General features: G+C 40.6%; 1 protein-coding gene across 1 annotated transcript in view; it reads right to left on the reverse strand.

Annotated features, from left to right (window-relative positions):
• Window positions 1–20,569, reverse strand: part of arap3 (ArfGAP with RhoGAP domain, ankyrin repeat and PH domain 3) — a 62,345-nt gene that overhangs the window by 28,344 nt on the left and 13,432 nt on the right. The window contains exons 2-5 of the mRNA XM_060927992.1: window positions 4,774–5,797; window positions 4,641–4,684; window positions 4,448–4,530; window positions 4,291–4,358 (exon numbers count right to left, since the gene is read on the reverse strand). Coding sequence (XP_060783975.1) covers window positions 4,291–4,358; window positions 4,448–4,530; window positions 4,641–4,684; window positions 4,774–5,723 — 1,145 coding nt within the window. The 5' untranslated portion in view covers window positions 5,724–5,797. The remainder of the gene's footprint in view (window positions 1–4,290; window positions 4,359–4,447; window positions 4,531–4,640; window positions 4,685–4,773; window positions 5,798–20,569) is intronic.

The following is a 20,569-nucleotide window of genomic DNA, read 5'->3' on the forward strand; positions in this document are numbered from 1 at the left end:
CATGCACATAGAGAAAATCGAATTTCTGCCGTTGCTCGACTGAAATCAAAGTTCTAAATGGCATGGAAACACCTTAGCTAGGCTGAAATTGAACCGAACTTGATTTCTTGTAATCGAGCTACACGACCTAGATTATGCGATTGTAGCCGAGCTACTTAGTGCATGTAAACCCTATCGAGCTACGTAGTCCAGCTACTTACTTCAGCACTGCCCCTTCCGGAAGTGACGAGACCACAAGCGGGAAACACAACAGCCTCGGTCGGCATGACACTTCACCTTAGCCTCCCACTTTATTAGGAACACTTCTGTTCGTACATACAAACTACAAACACTCTTCTTAGAGTTTATTTTATTTTTAAAAGGGACAGTGTACAAATTAAACATTATCCTTGTGGTAAGGACAGATGTCTGTACCAGGTTATAGCAGTACATGCTAATTTCCGCCTGTAGTCCCTTGGCAGGTGGATGTAATAAAAAGATAAATAAAATGTACAGGAAATGTCATCAAATCTGTCATTAGAGCAATTTGTAGTGATTTAGACCAGTAAAATTTCTTGTGAACACGGAACTGATAACTTTGTTTATACTCTTGAATAGCTCTTCTTCATGACGACAACCGGAAGTGTACCAACACGATGGGGCGTGTAGCGCCACCTGTGGCTTGGGTGCACAATGTACCTCACACAGCTCGATTCCCTTGTGTGCATGTAGGATTGGATTTCTCTGGCACCCCTGCTGGGACCCTCAGCTCGATTACCGACAGTAGCTTGATTTGGATGTGCATGTAAATGTACTGATTGTGACTCTGCATCAACCTTGGACAGTTTTGAGTCACAGGTATGCAATTTGTGGTCGACATTCATGAACAGACCCGTGAAACAAAAGACAAACATATCTTTCCTCTGTTACTGCTTTTGTGCTGTTTCTTTCTCTGTAAGATCAAAACATGAGGTGTATAATGCTTGGTTCACATACTGGCGTTTCAGCCTTGCGTATGGACGGCATTATCAGGATACCTGGCAGTAAGAAAGGAACGTCACAGCATCGCTAGCTTACGTAGCTAATACTCTAGGACGCGTAACACGATCTCCTTGTACGCCAGAGTGCGGCGTATTTTTAAGTCTGCACTTAAAAAATCCGTAGCACGTACGTAGTAGCTTTGATACGTCACACATACATCATGTGTATGCAGTAAAAATGAAAGTTACGCAGCAGTGATGCAGCAGGAATGTTGCTCGAACACCTATTACGCCGTGCGAACACTTTAGTTGCCATGTGTCTGATGAAGGTGGCTCCGGGGCTGGCTGGGTGGATGCGGCTGATGTCTTCCCTCTTCCCTCGCCCTTCTTGGGTCCTGACTTCTTCGCTGGCATGATGCTTTCTTGACTGTGACGAATGACAATGAACACAGCATGGGGCCCCCTTTTATACCCACCCGTGAACACCGCAGATACGTCACGGGTACGCAGTAGCAATGTCACACGTAAGAAGGAAACGCCACGCCAATGAAACGGTTACGTCATGGCAACACGTCATACGCGACGCATACGCTTCAGTACGGCATAACTTTACATCCCTTGAACCTTGTACAAACCCCAGATACGCCGCAGGAACGTCACACATATGCCGTGTACGTCACAGGACTTTAATTTTGGACAAAATATGCCTCATTTCTTGGCGTTTGACCCACACGCCGCTTACGTGGCACGATACGAGACCGTGTGATAGTAGCCTAACTCCATACTCACTACTGTGGAGTCGAGCCTATGAATTCTAAGGCTAAGATAGTTAAGCACTAGCTAGAATGAGTTAGTTATCTGTCCAGAAAAATGACATGTCATCTAACCTTGCTCTATCTTGCAGTTGCACTCACTAAGCAGGCTTTCCTTTTCTTTTCCGCTGGCTTTTAGCTGGCAGGAGAGTGCAGTCCGCCATGTTTTCCCATGCCGACTTGTTTTGGTTAAAAGTAGGTTAAATATGCTCCACGGTGGTCACGTGATATTGCTGCTCGCTTGCTTCGACAAGCTCCAGAATCGTAAAACGTGGGACGCGTTTTATCTTGGCGAAAGATTTACACGTAGGGTGCACTGTGTGTGCGGCAGCAAAACATCTCTAAACTCTAGCAGCAATAGAAATAGAACATTTTGCCCAGAATTCAACTTCGCAGTCAGCACCTTTAAATAGTGGCCAGGAAAAGCATACATGCATGTACATGCACTTAGGCTACTAGGTGGGTTTTTTATAACTTCAGCTAGTCAATTTTAGCTAAAATGCATTTAGCCAGCTACATTAGTGACCGTGAGACAAGGGCTGGAATCGGGTTGCAGTGGAAAAGTTTCAACACGCTTATTACAGTTAGGGCTGTGCGATACATCGAATATACTCGATATATCTCCGAAAAGTCTGTGTGAGATGCATAAAATTATTATATCGTAACTATCGAGTATTTTATGGTCATCTTCCGACTTGCGTTTGTTTAAAACATTTTCTGGTGGTTTTCTCCCTGTCCCTCAGGCAGTAACGTGAGAGGCTGCCTAAGGGTTAAAAAACAAAACAAAACAAAAAAAACCCCGTCACGCACTCACCAACCAATCCCGGGCGACATCTCGGTGCTGAAAGGAACTTGCGGGAAGATTTCCTAGTTTCGGTTTACAGCGCTGACTTAGTTTGTGCAATCGCTGGTGTTGCATAGGCTACCGTGTAAGCTCTGTCAATTTCAGCGACAAATTAAAAATGGAAGCAGACGAATTGGTTCCTAAAAGAACTAGTAAGGGGTCAGTCATCTGGCATTTTTTTGGATATCGCGAGGAGGACATGGAACAGCAAATGCCAGTTTGTAAAGTGTGCAAAAAAACTGTCATCACGAAAGGCAGCAGCACTACAAATATGTTCCATCACCTGAAAACTCACCCAGTACAGTATGAAGAGTCTCTTAAACTCCGAACTACTTGCCCACGAGCTAAAACCCCCACACAAGCTAAACAAATGACCATAGTGGCCTCGTTCTCCAAAGCCACCCCATATGAGAAAACGAGTCAGAGATGGAGAGCTATAACGGATGCAATCACTAACTTCATTGCCGAAGACATGATCCCAATTAGTATAGTGGAAAAACCAGACTTCCAAAAATTACCAAACACACTCGATCCCAAATATGAGTTGCCTGGTCGCAAACATTTTACAGAGAAGGCAATACTGGAATTATACACATCTGAGAGGCAGAGCCAGAAAACATTCAGTTCAAAAGTGTGCAAAGAGAAAAATGATGTTTTGCAGATCTCTCTCTTCTCTCTCTCAATCTCTCTCTCTATTGTGAATGTTCCAGTGGTTCTCAGTAGTCAGGTTAATAGCTTGGAGATCTATTTTTTTAAATAATTTAATGAATGAGCACTTTTATTTAGGCTAAATGTCTTTCTCAGTGTTGAGCTTGCACTGATTTGATTTGATATTGATTCGAGCTCTGAGCAGCTCTGTATTGTGTTGCCCCTTTGTTGCAATTTTCAAGATTGTTTTTGCAGTTTGTGCCACATCTTTGTTGAATAAAAATAGTCTTATTTCAATTCAACTGTGATTAATCACTAACATGAAAATTTAAAATGTGTTGTTGAAAACCACCTGTAAAGTTAACCAAGAATGTTATTTAATCTGCAGGGATTGTAGTGAAAACAGTAAAAAGTTAGATTTCATGGGGTCCTTTAGAGGAGATTTAAATATATCGAGATGTATATCGTAAAATGGAGAAAATGTATCAGGATATTCATTTTTTCCCATATCGCACAGCCCTAATTACAGTTGTAAGTAAAGTACGTTTGCTGTAACACTGATCACTGCTGTGGTTTGCTTGCAATGAACTCTATGCTGAATTTTAAGATATTTCATCAGATTAATTGTATTGTAGTCCCTCCTCCTCTGGATATTTTCACAGAGCACTGTTTGCAGTTTGCTTTGATTGCCATATTCAATCATGAAATACTTCCAGATCGCGGTCATTTCATGTCGTCTGTTCATTTGACAAATGTGCATTCGGCTTACGTAACGTGGTTCTATGGTATCGGATGTTGCATCAGAGCACCTTTTATAACTATGAGTACAAGTAAAATGAGCACAGTATCAGACCAATACCAGTAACAAATCCCTATTTCACATTAATGAGTTGAAATTAAATTACCTGTTAATGCTTTAAAATCAGTTAGATGATTTTTTTTTTTATTCTGGCAGCTTACAGACTTTAAATTTTATTTGATACAGTCCTTTTTGCACTGTCATGAAACTCATAAGAAACTTATTTACCTATGATCATCTCCTGGCTTATCATCTTTGGTTCCGGTCCTATCCCCATTTTTGGGAGACCTTTCATCCTGATTTAAAAAAAAAAAAAAATCATGTCTAAATGGTTTCAGCTCCATTTCTTGTCAATCACACTCCATTGCTTGTTCTCCACACTCACCTCAAGATGCTGATTTTGCCACTTGGCATGGAAAAGAGTTTCACAGTATGGACTAATAATTTCATCCTGGTCCTCAGCAGGAGCTATGTTAAACAAAAAATGCTACTTATTGAAGAAGAATACACAACATGAACTGAGAGAGAAATATGCATTTATGACATATTCATTAGGGTGGGTAATCTAATGAACCTACCAAATGTATGTTTAGACAGTTCTGATGAGGTGTGGTTTAAAGTGCTGCAGACATACAAATATGATGGTTAGCACTTGACTGCACTGGGCAAATACCAAAATAATGACTCCAATAGCGATGCTGATTTACCTACCTATTGCTATCAGTAGATGTGTTGAGCTCTTGGCGAGGTGGGGGAATGGGTATAGAGCGGCTCCAAATAGTGGGTGGAGTGCCAGGTAAAGTGCCACTGTAGATTTCATTGGAGACCATCTCTAGGCCAGAGCATGGAGGGCTAGGAGGAGAACCAGGAACACTAGTGAAAGGAGAACACTGATAACTCGAAGGGGAGTCAGGAAAAGAGGGTAGTGGAGGGTTGCTTTGCTGGGGCTGGCTTGACATGCCCCTGACTGTGGATGGGGGAACCCCACGGTTGATCCTTGGAGGTACTGGAGGTAGTGGTCCACTAACGTCTGGGGATGAGATACTTTTATTTAATGTCTCTTTACTCAAGCTTTGTTTTGGGCCTGTTGAGTTTAAGGTAAGTAATTCAGCAGGAGAACCTTCCAGAATAGCAGAACTGGCAGAATCCTGGGAGGACCTTCTGCAGATCTGCGCTTCCTGTTGTGTGGGTAGAGAAGGCTGCTTCACCTTCTGTTTGTTAAAGACAGTCCTAGGTTTCGGGACCGGCTTCACAACAGTAACACTACGCTCTGAATGGGAGCGTTTCACAGGTGCAGACAAAGCTGATGCTGAGCTGTTGCGCAGAGTTTCAAAAGATGTGTCTGCACTTCCTTGAGGTGAAACATGTCCATCAGGAGTCACTTCATGAATGGTTGACTCTGAGTTACAGCGGTCCAACACGGTGTCTTTCCTATGATGTTGGCAGATCAGTTGAATGTGCTCGACCAGTTTGAGGATCCGCTTCCTGTGGCCGGTGGCAGTCACTCCAAGTCTGTTAAGAGCAGCATTGTCCACATGACAGAAGTCCCGGGCCAGAAGAAAGCCTGCCTGTCTGAAGTGGTTCAGATATTTCTCAAGGTGAATGGAAGCCAATAGGTCCTGTGCATCTGAGGCTGCACCAATTGTTGCCATAGTGTACATGGGCTATGGAATTACCCTGCATGCAAAGCAGCAGAAACGCTGGCCAAGAGGAGATGAGGATGCCAGTTCCTCATCTAAGAATGGAAACAAAAACAATGCATTAGTGATCGTATGCCTCTACTATACACCACCATCCTTAATTTTTAGTAATGTGAGAACTTGCAACATATGTTAACGTTAAATAATGCCTATTAGTGCCCAATGGCTCTACTGCAAAGAAACTGCAGTATGTTTCACATGACACGGAGACATTTTTCTTCAAAGTGAGATCATGCATCATTATGGCATTTAGAAGAGACCCTTCTTGAAGACAACTTAAAACCGCAATATAAGAATAAAGACTGATGTCATTTCTCAAACAAAGGAGCATCTTGTAAAAGGCTAGTCTGAGCGGCGCATGTAAGAATATTGCACAAACCCAGATAAGTACTAAATAACTGTTAAACCACAAATGACATTTGCTGTTTTATCCAGTTTTTAGGGAAGTCCCTTTATAGGAAGAGTGTTGTTAGGACATTTAAAGGAGAACTGAAGTCGTTTTTAAACTTGCTTTATTTCTTAATTAACGTGTTATTCAATTACGTTTTCAGTTTTAGTAACCTTATATCGTGACTCATATTGGCAACTAATTGAAATTAAATATTTAACTTATCGGCCTATTCGGTTTTTAGCCATGTTGAATTTAGTTCGTTTGGTCCACGGCAGGCGTCGTTTATCCGCACGATCTTCATGAGACTTGTGCAAGACTTCGAAACGTGAAGTGTCAGTGCCGCCATTTTGAAAACTGTTTTCCAAACTAAATATTGAGCAAAAACGAGTTTAAATGCCGATTACTGCCTACTTTTTTCAAACTTTCCTGATTGCTATCAAAACAAACAAAACTTCCGGCTTGATTACATCAGCATTCGAAAGAGGGCGCGCGCGTCTTTTGACAACATTGGCAGATGTCGGTCACTTTGATTTCCACTGTACGTTTTACTTCCATCCTACGATGTCTCACACAGGTCTCAGCGAATCTCATTTACACCCATTGCTTTGACATATGGACTGATATATTACAGAGCATATTTCAAACACTCATAACTTGCTACAGCAGTGACAAAATAGCCATCAAAGATGCATTTCTATATTTACAGTGGTGCTTGAAAGTTTGTGAACCCTTTAGAATTTTCTATATTTCTGCATAAATATGACCTAAAACAACAGATTTTCACACAGGTCCTAAAAGTAGATAAAGAGAACCCTGTTAAACAAATGAGACAAAAATATTATACTTGGTCATTTATTTATTGAGGAAAATGATCCAATATTACATATCTGTGAGTGGCAAAAGTATGTGAACCTCTAGGATTAGCAGTTAATTTGAAGGTGAAATTAGAGTCAGGTGTTTTCAATCAATAGGATGACAATCAGGTGTGAGTGGGGACCCTGTTTTATTTAAAGAACAGGGATCTATCAAAGTCTGATCTTCACAACACATGGTTGTGGAAGTGTATCATGGCATGAACAAAGGAGATTTCTGAGGACCTCAGAAAAAGTGTTGTTGATGCTCATCATGTTGGAAAAGGTTACAAAACCATCTCTAAAGAGTTTGGACTCCACCAATCCACAGTCAGACAGATTGTGTACAAATGGAGGAAATTCAAGACCATTGTTACCCTCCCCAGGAGTGGTCGACCAACAAAGATCACTCCAAGAGCAAGGTGTGTAATAGTCGGTGAGGTCACAAAGGACCCCAGGGTAACTTCTAAGCAACTGAAGGCCTCTCTCACATTGGCTAATGTTAATGTTCATGAGTCCACCATCAGGAGAACACTGAACAACAATGGTGTGCATGGCAGGGTTGCAAGGAGAAAGCCACTGCTCTCTGAAAAGAACATTGCTGCTCGTCTGCAGTTTGCTAAAGATCATGTGGACAAGCCAGAAGGCTTTTGGAAAAATGTTTTGTGGATGGATGAGACCAAAATAGAATTTTTTGGTTTAAATGAGAAGTGTTATGTTTGGAGAAAGGCAAACACTGCATTCCAGCATAAGAACCTTATCCCATCTGTGAAACATGGTGGTGCTAGTATCATGGCTTGGACCCGTTTTGCTGCATCTGGGCCAGGACGGCTTGCCATCATTGATGGAACAATGAATTCTGAATTATACCAGCAAATTCTAAAGGAAAATATCAGGACATCTGTCCATGAACTGAATCTCAAGAGAACGTGGGCCATGCAGCAAGACAACGACCCCAAGCACACAAGTCGTTCTACCAAAGAATGGTTAAAGAAGAATAAAGTTAATGTTTTGGAATGGCCAAGTCAAAGTCCTGACCTTAATCCAATGGAAATGTTGTGGAAGGACCTGAAGCGAGCAGTTCATGTGAGGAAACCCACCAACATCCCAGAGTTGAAGCTGTTCTGTACGGAGGAATGGGCTAAAATTCCTCCAAGCCGGTGTGCAGGACTGATCAACAGTTACTGGAAACGTTTAGTTGCAGTTATTGCTGCATAAGGGGGTCACACCAGATACTGAAAGCAAAGGTTCACGTACTTTTGTCACTCACAGATATGTAATATCGGATCATTTTCCTCAATAAATAAATGACCAAGTATAATATTTTTGTCTCATTTGTTTAACTGGGTTCTCTTTATCTGCTTTTAGGACTTGTGTGAAAACCTGATAATGTTTTAGATCATATTTATGCAGAAATATAGAAAATTCTAAAGGGTTCACAAACTTTCAAGCACCACTGTAATAAAATGAGATAAATAGAATTTTGATTTAAAAAAAATTGCCTTCAGTTCTCCTTTAAAAACAAACAAAAAAATTTCATAATTAGGTTTGTGTGCAATTTTCCACTTTTAAAAAAAATCATGGTAAACTCTTTACTTTTCCGGGGGGGGGGGGACGACAGGAAATAAGAATTTTACCAGGTAATCTTTAAGGAGAATACAGGAGGATATATAATCAGCTGTGTAGTAAAGAACTGCTTGCTGAAAACATACCTGGATGGTGCATTTTAGGTGATAATTGTATTGCACAGTAAACAGTAATCTTTTTAGAAATTAGTTGTCTAATGCGCACATGGCCGTCATTTTGGCCAATCTGCTACAGAACGCTGAGGTTCTTCAGCGCAGGACAGCAAAAGAGTGTATTTAAATCACTTCTGAATGATCATCACCATAAACATTATTTATAAAAGTGTCAACATCAACTTTTTTTCTCTCTTTATGACTAGCCTGGCAAGCCAGACTAAATGTGAATATTTAGTCTGGCCTCGATCCGTAGACATTTCCGAAGGGTGTGGGAGGAACAACCCGCTGTCTTTCAAACTGTCTCTGTGCGTATAGGCCAACGCTCTGACCAATCAGCGCAACAGTGACTGTGACGTAGTCAGAGCGACAGAAAGCAGTGAGGGAGACCTTGAAATAAATAATTTTTCAAAATGCGTATTAATTAATAAACAGGTTCTAGATATTAAGAAGTTTGGAAATAATGACCACAAGTTTGGAGTCTGTACCACATACACTCTTAAAACACGTGTGTTGAAAATAACACAACTTGCGTTGTTTTTTAACACATCTCTATGTCCAGATTGGGACAACAGAACTTTTGTTCATTTTAACACATTATGTGTGTTACCATATTCAACACAACTTTTGTGGTGTTAAACATTTCTGAAATATAACACAACTCTTGTTGAAATTAAACTTGCACAAAAGATGTGTTGATTTCCAACACATTCGTTTTAAGAGTGTACACTCTTTTTTCCCCAAGTGTTTTTCAAGGGTTTGCTTAAACTGTTTTTGAGAGTTTTTTTATTTAGTGGTGTTTGGTGAAATAATTTCCCTTAAATTTAAAATAACGGGAAAATAAGAAAGAATCAAAAAGTAATGTTTCAAAGCTGTTTATTAATTCTTCGTACTGCACAAACTAGCCCCGTCCTTTTGGCTACGAGCGGAGCCAGCTGGTAGATCAGACTTTTGCCATAGCCGGTCGGCAAAACAGCGAAAACGTCCTTCTTGAAAAGGAATGAGCGGAGAGCCTCTTCCTGCTCATGTTTCAACGAAAACTCCAAGTCTAATTCTTCTAAAACTGATTCCAAAGTGGAGTCAAACGCGCGCTGTTCACTAGCCGTAGCCATCTTTCCTGCTGTGCTTTCTCCAGCGTCGCGCAGCTTTGTCGTCACTCCTGCAAAAGCCCGCCCAAAGAATCCAAACAAAAACCTTGCGTTGTGATTGGTGGGCACGATTTGATGCCCGGGGTGTTTTTGTTTATATGGTGCGAGGCTAGACCCACTCGCTAGGCAAAAATATTTTTGGCCGCTAGGCGGGTGGGTCTAGCTTACTAGGCTACTTTATGACCATTTTCAGCTGAAAATTTCCAGTGGCATTCCTGATCTAGTTAACTAATATTAACTATATACACCATACTTGTCTAATGTATATGTCAAACATACTTTGATCGATTGCACTTCACATTAATGAACTCAAACATCCTCTGTCTACTTTGACAGAAAGTGAGCTCATCCCATGACTCTAAGGACATATGAGAGGAGTAGAAGGGGGCAGGGTTTCCAGGCAGTGTCTGTTAACACCAAAGAGGTCAAAACATCCTCTCAAATCATTCCAGATTCATGTGTCGATGAGCTCATCCACCATTTTTTGTGGGGAAAACAACCGCTCTTTTGGCATATTTTGAGTGATAACTCGTATTATTATATCTACATTTCACTGGATATGAGCGATCGCGCGCTCTGATTGGCTACGCTACTACTAGGCTCCCAAGCTCATATACCGTGAGTAAAGAAAAACAAAATGGCGGAGCGTTTTGCTGAACCAACAGAGGACAAAATAAAAACTCTACTCGAAAACAAAACCCCAAAAAGATTTTTTTGAAAAAGGCAACAAAATATGGAACGAAAGTATTTAATGGTAAGAACATCTCTCTTTTTTTTTCTAAGAATTATTATAGCATTTTTCACAAATCGCGACTGTAATTCTACCGGATTGTTAAGCAGAAATTATTTTGTCAGATGTTTATGTTGGCAGGTCTGATTATATTATATAATTGGAATAAATGAGCTTGATACAACCCCGATTCCAAAAAAGTTGGGACAAAGTACAAATTGTAAATAAAAACGGAATGCAATAATTTACAAATCTCAAAAACTGATATTGTATTCACAATAGAACATAGAAAACGTATCAAATGTCGAAAGTGAGACATTTTGAAATTTCATGCCAAATATTGGCTCATTTGAAATTTCATGACAGCAACACATCTCAAAAAAGTTGGGGCAGGGGCAATAAGAGGCTGGAAAAGTTAAAGGTACAAAAAAGGAACAGCTGGAGGACCAAATTGCAACTCATTAGGTCAATTGGCAATAGGTCATTAACATGACTGGGTATAAAAAGAGCATCTTGGAGTGGCAGCGGCTCTCAGAAGTAAAGATGGGAAGAGGATCACCAATCCCCCTAAGGCCAAGTTTACATTAGACCGTATCTGTCTCGTTTTCTTCGCGGATGCACTGTCCGTTTACATTAAAACGCCTGGAAATGCCAGGAAACGGGAATCCGCCAGGGTCCACGTATTCAATCCAGATCGTGTCTGGTCCGGTGCTGTGTAAACATTGAGAATACGCGGATACGCTGTGCTGAGCGTCGTCATTGGACAACGTCACTGTGACATCCACCTTCCTGATTCGCTGGCGTTGGTCATGTGACGCGACTGCTGAAAAACGGCGCGGACTTCCGCCTTGTATCACCTTTCATTAAGGAGTATAAAAGTATGAAAATACTGCAAATACTGATGCAAATACTGCCCATTGTGTAGTTATGATTGTCTTTAGGCTTGCCATCCTTCCACTTGCAAGTGGTAAGTGACGCGCATGCCCGATATGCACTGAGAGCGCGCACACAGCGGCTCAGTCCCGAATTACTGCTCGTGCACTTCACTCGCGTGCTCTGTGAGCTGCGCAGGGCCGGAGTGCGCACCCTCCAGAGGGCACTCGCTGTTCAGGGCGGAGTGATTTGGAGTGCAGGATGCCTGCGGAGCCGAGCGTATCCGTGTATTGGCGTTGCTGTGTGCACGCGAATCGTGTATTGGCGTTGCTGTGTGCACACTAATCGTTTTAAAAACGTTAATCTGATGATCCGCTAATACGGTCTAATGTAAACCCCACCTAATTCTGCGCTGACAAATAGTGGAGCAATATCAGAAAGGAGTTCGAAAGTGTAAAATTGCAAAGAGTTTGAACATATCATCATCTACAGTGCATAATATCATCAAAAGACTCAGAGAATCTGGAAGAATCTCTGTGCGTAAGGGTCAAAGCTGGAAAACCATACTGGGTGCCCGTGATCTTCGGGCCCTTAGACGGCACTGCATCACATACAGGCATGCTTCTGTATTGGAAATCACAAAATGGGCTCAGGAATATTTCCAGAGAACATTATCTGTGAACACAATTCACCGTGCCATCCGCCGTTGCCAGCTAAAACTCGATAGTTCAAAGAAGAAGACGTATCTAAACATGATCCAGAAGCGCAGACGTCTTCTCTGGGCCAAGGCTCATTTAAAATGGACTGTGGCAAAGTGGAAAACTGTTCTGTGGTCAGATGAATCAAAATGCGAAGTTCTTTATGGAAATCAGGGACGCCGTGTCATTCGGACTAAAGAAGAGAAGGACGACCCAAGTTGTTATCAGCGCTCAGTTCAGAAGCCTGCATCTCTGATGGTATGGGGTTGCATTAGTGCGTGTGGCATGGGCAGCTTACACATCTGGAAAGACACCATCAATGCTGAAAGGTATATCCAGGTTCTAGAGCAACATATGCTCCCATCCAGACGACGTCTCTTTCAGGGAAGACCTTGCATTTTCCAACATGACAATACCAAACCACATACTGCATCAATTACAGCATCATGGCTGCGTAGAAGAAGGGTCCGGGTACTGAACTGGCCAGCCTGCAGTCCAGATCTTTCACTCATAGAAAACATTTGGCGCATCATAAAACGGAAGATACGACAAAAAAGACCCAAGACAATTGAGCAACTAGAATCTTACATTAGACAAGAATGAGTTAACATTCCTATCCCTAAACTTGAGCAACTTGTCTCCTCAGTCCCCAGACGTTTACAGACTGTTGTAAAGAGAAAAGGGGATGTCTCACAGTGGTAAACATGGCCTTGTCCCAACTTTTTTGAGATGTGTTGTTGTCATGAAATTTAAAATCACCTAATTTTTCTCTTTAAATGATACATTTTCTCAGTTTAAACATTTGATATGTCATCTATGTTCTATTCTGAATAAAATATGGAATTTTGAAACTTCCACATCATTGCATTCCGTTTTTATTTACAATTTGTACTTTGTCCCAACTTTTTTGGAATTGGGGTTGTAAATAATTAATGTCACTGGGTATCTTTCCAGTGTAATATCATGTAAAGATGATTAAATCTTTATATCATAAAGTCTAACCATGATACAACAGGGCATTTGAGAGAAACATTAACTCTGCCACACCTATTCAGGAAGAGGTTTTGAAATGGGTGGGAAAAGGCGATGTGATGAGGAGGGAATGACTCCAAAAGGCCCCCCTGTGCAAACACTTCCTACCAAACAATCTGAACGGGCTCAGCCGTATGGAGAGATACTCTCCTGACTTCTGTATTCCAAAGGTTGTTGCTGTTTGAGAACACAACCCTAAGAAGAATCCCAAGGTTGGGTAGGTGGCACAATGCCAACCATGAGCTGGGGGGAAAAAAACAGAGCATGTGTGTTGCATCTCAGCCAAGAGGTGGACTCTGAAAAAGTGGTCAAGTTCTCTCTAATCAAAGGGTGGAGGCCTTGAACCCCCATCAGATGCGTCATACTACCAACAAAGGATGACTCTTGAATGAATCCCAAATGAAAAAGTGCCACTTCAGTAAACCCACATGTAAGAAAAACAAGCAGGGAGAGCTTCTCCATTACACGTCTCTCAAATATTTCTCTCAGGACAAAAGGTAAAGTTACAAAAACTAATTTTATGGGATAAATTTTTCTGTGTTACTTGACAGCACTGAGGGTGAGTGAGAAAGCAGACGGTAGGAGGCTGCTGAAAAGGGCCATGAGTCATATCCTAGGTTTCCTTTGTCTGCACTCTGGATGCTAACCTTTGGCTTTGGAATACTGATACACCGGATCCCACACAGAGCAAGCAGGCCGGAAGCTCATGAAGCAGGCAGATAAAGCCTGACCTGGGAAAAGCCACTGGCAGGGTGTTGTCTTATTTCTGTCGTACTAGCAAGGTACAAATTTCCCTTCTGCAAGTCTGTCATCACAGGCACATATCAGTCCTACACATGGTTCCCTTTTCATGTTAACTACACTTCAAACTGAGAAATGTGCTCCAGTGTTGACGTTAAAAAACACATCAATATTTCTCAGTAAATGACTGCTCAAAGGAAGTTACCCACATCAGAAGTGGAACAGAGTCTTAGTTCCTGAGAAGGTTTGCACAATACCAGAAAAATTCAGTTAAAATCAACCCATTTGAGGTGAATTGGTCCGCCTCTGAAAAAACTTGGCATTTGGATTTCCCGGGAAACAAGGATTTTGGTGACGTCGCGTGCGGGACGCCTCCCTCTGAATCCTACGTCAGCGCTGGTTTGTTTGAGAAAACGACCTGGTGGTTTTCTGCAAATTTCTTCAACGTTATCGCGTAATTATTAAAATGGTTAACAGATGTATCATAGGAGGGTGTAGCAACACCAATCTTGATGGGATTAGTACTCATCGCTTCCCACATTGCGCTCAGGTGACAAATCCATATTTCAATGCAAAATCGCTAGCTGCTAAACTTAGTCCACACAGGCTGTGCACTGAAACTGTGCAAGCTTTCGTAGCCTGCTGGCGCTTCCGCAGGTGATGTCACGAATCTGGCTCCAGACTCCCTTGGGATTTTTACAGACGCGTTTTGTTATTTTATTTTTTTCTGCTGTAGACAGATGGCCTTGTGCAAAATTACCCTTCTGGATGAGTGTGTAAAGAGACTTTCTTTCGTATAAAAAAAAAAGAATTTGGTCCAGGATATGCACTTTAAACCACTAGCATATGAACCAGACGGTCACGTGGGTTTCTGTTGTGTCCGTTCACCAACCCTTTACCACATCATACAGCTGAATCACTGCTCAGGCCTGTTAGTACTAGGCCACATGTGTCCATTCGTCAACAGAAATATCTCCTTGTAATATCAGGCCTGCATGCCTAGTGAACACTTGTATACAAAGGCAATGGAAAACGTGTCCGAGGTGCAGACCACCACTGTTTCGTAAGACGCAACAGCCTCACATCACTAAAAACCAAAACCACAAGTTCTGCCTGGGAAGCACATTACAGTACTCAGCTCTTCATTTTAGTTATGTTCAGATGTGGCATTAAAAAGTACTCGGCAGGTATCATGCAAAGAGTTTATTTAATACACTGCAAATGAATGCTGTCTATAGTGGCCATATCTACAGTGTCGGTATATTTAACTTGTATCAAAGAACATCTCTGATGTTACAGTGAGGCATCTTTTGCAATTAAAAACAGTCCTAAAAAGAGAGATTCTCAATAAACGTTTGAAAGATTGCAACAACTTTTTTTTTTTTTTAAGGAGGGTGTACCAACCCAGGTTTATGTGGAAAGAATAACGTTGCCATCAATGTTCTTGGTTATGATCTATATGCTACTTAAAACCTAGTTTATACAGAGGATTAGAATATAAGGACAGCTTTATACTTGCTCAAAAGAAAAACATGGCAATCAATCATGTGACTCAGTTTAAAATATTCCTAGTACAGCAAATGTGTGAAACTTGTGTGTTAGTTTTTTTCCTCTTATATTTCAGGATATGATACATACAATGACATCACCTGCAATCAGAAGTCCTTTCTATGCAAAAGTGTGTACGGTATTTAAATATATTAACAGTGCAATTTACAGGGGCTTATAATCACATCACAACTATCCAACTGCATTAACCTTATTTCTGGCATTCGAACCCACCATCCTCACACTACCCACTAAGACATTTCCATGTAATGACTGTAAACACCAAATACCATGTGATAGTTTGGTTTACTAGAGGATAAACACTCAAATTGGATCCTGATGAAACATTCTCCCTTTGACCCACCCATATTTATCTTAATAGGCAATCTGGCTTTTTTCTGTATTGCCGAAAACACAGGATACAGCTGTCCCTCAAAGAGACCAAGCCCGTCCTCTCCCGCTTCAGAGCAACAGAGATAATGCCCTGATGTGCAGCTACACTGGGAATCAACACACCCTAACACTGTAGAGAGGGCATGACACCTTAAAATGTTACTGCACCCTAATAAGAAACCAGACAATTTCTAGATTTAAAAAAATTAAAAATGATGACCTCATATGAAAACGCATGGAAAAAACATGTAACAGAAAGCGCAACCTAAAAAATAACCTTAAGAGAACATTAAAAACCATTGTTAGGCACAAGTCAGCTTCATAAATTTACCTTGGCAAAAAGTTTTACTTTTGGAGTGGTGAGCAATTACTTTCACATCAGATCCAGTATAAAAAGCACAAGAAGAAAGCACAACTTTATTCATCACACACTTGTGAAATTCCTCTCTGCATTTAACCCATCTGAAGCAGTGAACACACACGTGAGCAATGAGCGTGCACACACACACACACACACACACACACACCCAGAGCAGTGGGCAGCCATGCTAACAGCACCCAGGGAGCAGTTGGGAGTTAGGTGCCTCGCTCAAGGGCACCGCAGTCCAAGGCCGTCCCATATTAACCTAACCGCATGTCTTTGGGGGAAACCGGAGCAAACCCACGCAGACACGGGAAGAACATGCAAACGCCACACAGAAGGGCCGTCGCCGGCCGCTGGGCTCAAACCCAGAACCTTCTTGCTGTGAGGCGACCGTGCTAACCACTTACGCCACTGTGCCGCCCCTATATATATATATATATATATATATATATATATATATATATGTGAGTGATTCCACGCTTATGGGTACTGAAATGGGGACATGAAATTATTTTTAAAAATTCACCTAAAACCATTTCTTTTTTTACCATCAGGTCACAAAACATGTAATCTTTAATGAATGATATGTTAAAAGATAACTTTAATTTTCTGAGATGTAATAAAAACATATTTATATGCCAAAGTCAGAACGTAACAGAAGTGTTGTGGACATATATATTCTCAATTTTAACAATGTAGAATTACTTTTTGAAACATAGGAAGGTGATGTTTTAGCAAATATAATTAATAAACATGTGTAGTAGAATAAACATACACATTCTTCCAATAAGATTAATATGGTATATAGCTAGATTGTAATTAATTTGTAACAGACGCGAGATGGACAATCGTAACAGAAGTAATGTAACAGACATCATTTTGGAACTCATAGGCTTGACTTTGGCATATAAATATGTTTTTATTACATCTCAGAAAATTAAAGTTATCTTTTAACATATCATTCATTAAAGATTACATGTTTTGTGACCTGATGGTAAAAAAAGAAATGGTTTTAGGTGAATTTTTAAAAATAAGTTCATGTCCCCATTTCAGTACCCATAAGCGTGGAATCACTCATTATTTATATATATATATATATATATATATATATATATATATATATATATATATATATATATATATATATATAAAATAAATCACTGAAACCTGTACAAGTATGAACTAAACTGCTACGAAAAAACTACTGCATGTAACACTGTCACTTACTACAATTTTTTTTTAGGTTGGAACAGCTCTTTACATCATGTTGTGCAATGTCAGAAAAATAATTTATGACCGAAGAAATGCTGAAAGCCCCTGCCCCAACACCCCTTTAAAACAAACCATCATTGTCGTACCGTATGGAATAAGAGTCCTTTACTGAAACACAGGCACTCACTCTGGGTGTGAGCAATAATGAAAAGCCTGGTTATGTCTCCATGCACAGATTCTTCCCTTTTTTCTGCCACGTTACACATGTCTATCTATAAATAGCATCTTATCATAGCACAGCACACGAGCAGGAAAATAATTTGTATATGACCGATAACGCTGTCTTCGGTTTAATTGCAGTGCTTGAAATGAAAGGACTGAGTACAAATTCTAAAATCTGGAAACTTTTCAAACAGGTTATTACTTTCCTTTAAAAGGTGTGTTGGTTTGACCTGGTCTCTAATTTATGCACAGACAAATGAGAACAATGTACTCTGTCCCACTGTCTCTGTAATTATTTGCCTGATGAACAAGAGAGAATATAATTTCTGCTAACTTTGCTATCTGCTATCAAAAGTTTAATATACTTTTCAAAGCAAATACTTAAATTGCAAAGCTTTATCCTTCCAACCAATTCTCCTTACTACTTACTGTTTGCGTGGTTAGTCTTAGTAACAACCAGGAAATGAGATGCAAGAGATTTACAGATGAGTGAGGAGAGGGGGAAAGAAAAAAAAAAAAACGTGGCTCTGTTATGCTGTGTAAAACGTTTATCTGGCATAGGTCCACTTGTGCCTACTTGTCCCCTTAGAGGGAAGCATCACTGCAAACGAAGACAAGGTTATTCTGACTGATCACCTTTATCCTAGAGAGCTCTCCGAATTGCTCGAGTGCGAAAATGATGCAAATCCTATGCTATGGCTTTCACAGTCACCAGTTCTCAACCCAACTGAATATTTAAGGATTATTTTTGGACTGATATACAGGATTGGACACTCTCCACCCCCATCATCAACATACCATTTGAGGAAATCACTTTTGGAAGAATGGTACTCAACGTATATGGTCATCAACGTATAATGGTTATCAACATGTATATACACTACCGTTCAAAAGTTTGGGGTCACCCAGACAATTTTGTGTGTTTCCATGAAAAGTCACACTTTTATTTACCACCATAAGTTGTAAAATGAATAGAAAATATAGTCAAGACATTTTTCTGGCCATTTTGAGCATTTAAAGTGCCATTCCACCATTGGATGTATTTTTTTGGCATAAAATACAATATATTTTATGACAACATGACTAGACAGAGAAATCTTTTAGCTTCAAAATGATATATCAAACATAATTTTTTGACAACGACAAGTATATTAATTTTGCGACCAAAGTCACCTACCCTTTTAATTTCCACGCGGTAGTGAAACGTGATGTCATCGGCAGGTTCCCCTTCTTGTGTACCACTTCACGTGTGACGTGGCAAAGATTATCAGCAATGGCGGATAGAATGCGATTGTCAGCTTCGGAAAAGAAGCTAAGGAAAATAGCAAGTGATGCCCAAAGGAGACGGTCGATGGTGAATAACGGCACAGCAATCGACAAGTGGAAATCGCGTTCTATCCGCCATTGCTGATAATCTGTGCCACGTCACACGTGACGTGGTACACAAGAAGGGGAACCTGCCGATGACATCACGTTTCACTACCGCACGGAAATTAAAAGGGTAGGTGACTTTGGTCGCAAAATTAATATACTTGTCGTTGTCAAAAAATTATGTTTGATATATCATTTTGAAGCTAAAAGATTTCTCTCTCTAGTCATGTTGTCATAAAATATATTGTATTTTATGCCAAAGAATACATCCAATGGTGGAATGGCACTTTAAAGGTGATGATACATGGGGCAACTTTTAGGGCAATGCTGCCAGCAATGGGCATCCAGGTGAGATACAGAGCAACTAATTAGGGCAACAGACAACTGGCAACAACCAATTGGATAAAAGCAAATCTATTGCCAAGGAGACAGACACCACAGTGATGGGCCCTGAAACATTTGCAGCTGTCACTTTTGTCTTGGCTTCATCCTTTATTTCGCTTAAGTATCACTTCTGGAACAAAACTGAATACATACACTACCGTTCAAAAGTTTGGGGTCACCCAGACAATTTTGTGTTTTCCATGAAAAGTCACACTTTTATTTACCACCATAAGTTTTAAAATGAATAGAAAATATAGTCAAGACATTTTTCTGGCCATTTTGAGCATTTAATCGACCCCACAAATGTGATGCTCCAGAAACTCAATCTGCTCAAAGGAAGGTCAGTTTTATAGCTTCTCGAAAGAGCTCAACTGTTTTCAGCTGTGCTAACATGATTGTACAAGGGTTTTCTAATCATCCATTAGCCTTCTGAGGCAATGAGCAAACACATTGTACCATTAGAACACTGGAGTGAGAGTTGCTGGAAATAGGCCTCTATACACCTATGGAGATATTGCACCAAAAACCACACATTTGCAGCTAGAATAGTCATTTACCACATTAGCAATGTATAGACCCTTCCCACGTGACGTCACGACAAACGCGGCCACCATTTTGGACATGAACTACCAGTAGTCTACCACAGCCAACAACGAGGAACGACGGCGAAGCATCGAAAGGAATAGAGCCATCAAAGAAAGTTTTTACTTTCAGCAAGACTTCCATCATGCCATTATATTGTTGTGCACCTGGATGTAGTAACCATCAACACACAAGGCAAGGTTTATCATTTTATCGGATCCCGACAGATGCTGACCGACGAAGATGGATGGTGTCTAAAATATTGGCAAAATGATGTTTATTGACATAGCAATCGTGTGTAACGGGAAGCATTTGCATATCCAAAGTGTTGTGTTTACATCAAAGATAAAATAAACCGATATGACAACGACTGCTGCTGCCAGGTTGGGGACACAAACTAGTAGAAAGGAAGTGTGCCAACAGACTTCCTTTGTGGTCGATTCTGCTTTAAGGTAAGATGCATTTAATTATTCGTCTGCTGTGGGTTTGGAATCGGTAGCCTGACCAATTCGTTCATGTTTGTGGTGC

Source organism: Neoarius graeffei, chromosome 8 (assembly GCF_027579695.1).
Source record: "Neoarius graeffei isolate fNeoGra1 chromosome 8, fNeoGra1.pri, whole genome shotgun sequence".
NCBI classification, from domain to species: domain Eukaryota; kingdom Metazoa; phylum Chordata; class Actinopteri; order Siluriformes; family Ariidae; genus Neoarius; species Neoarius graeffei.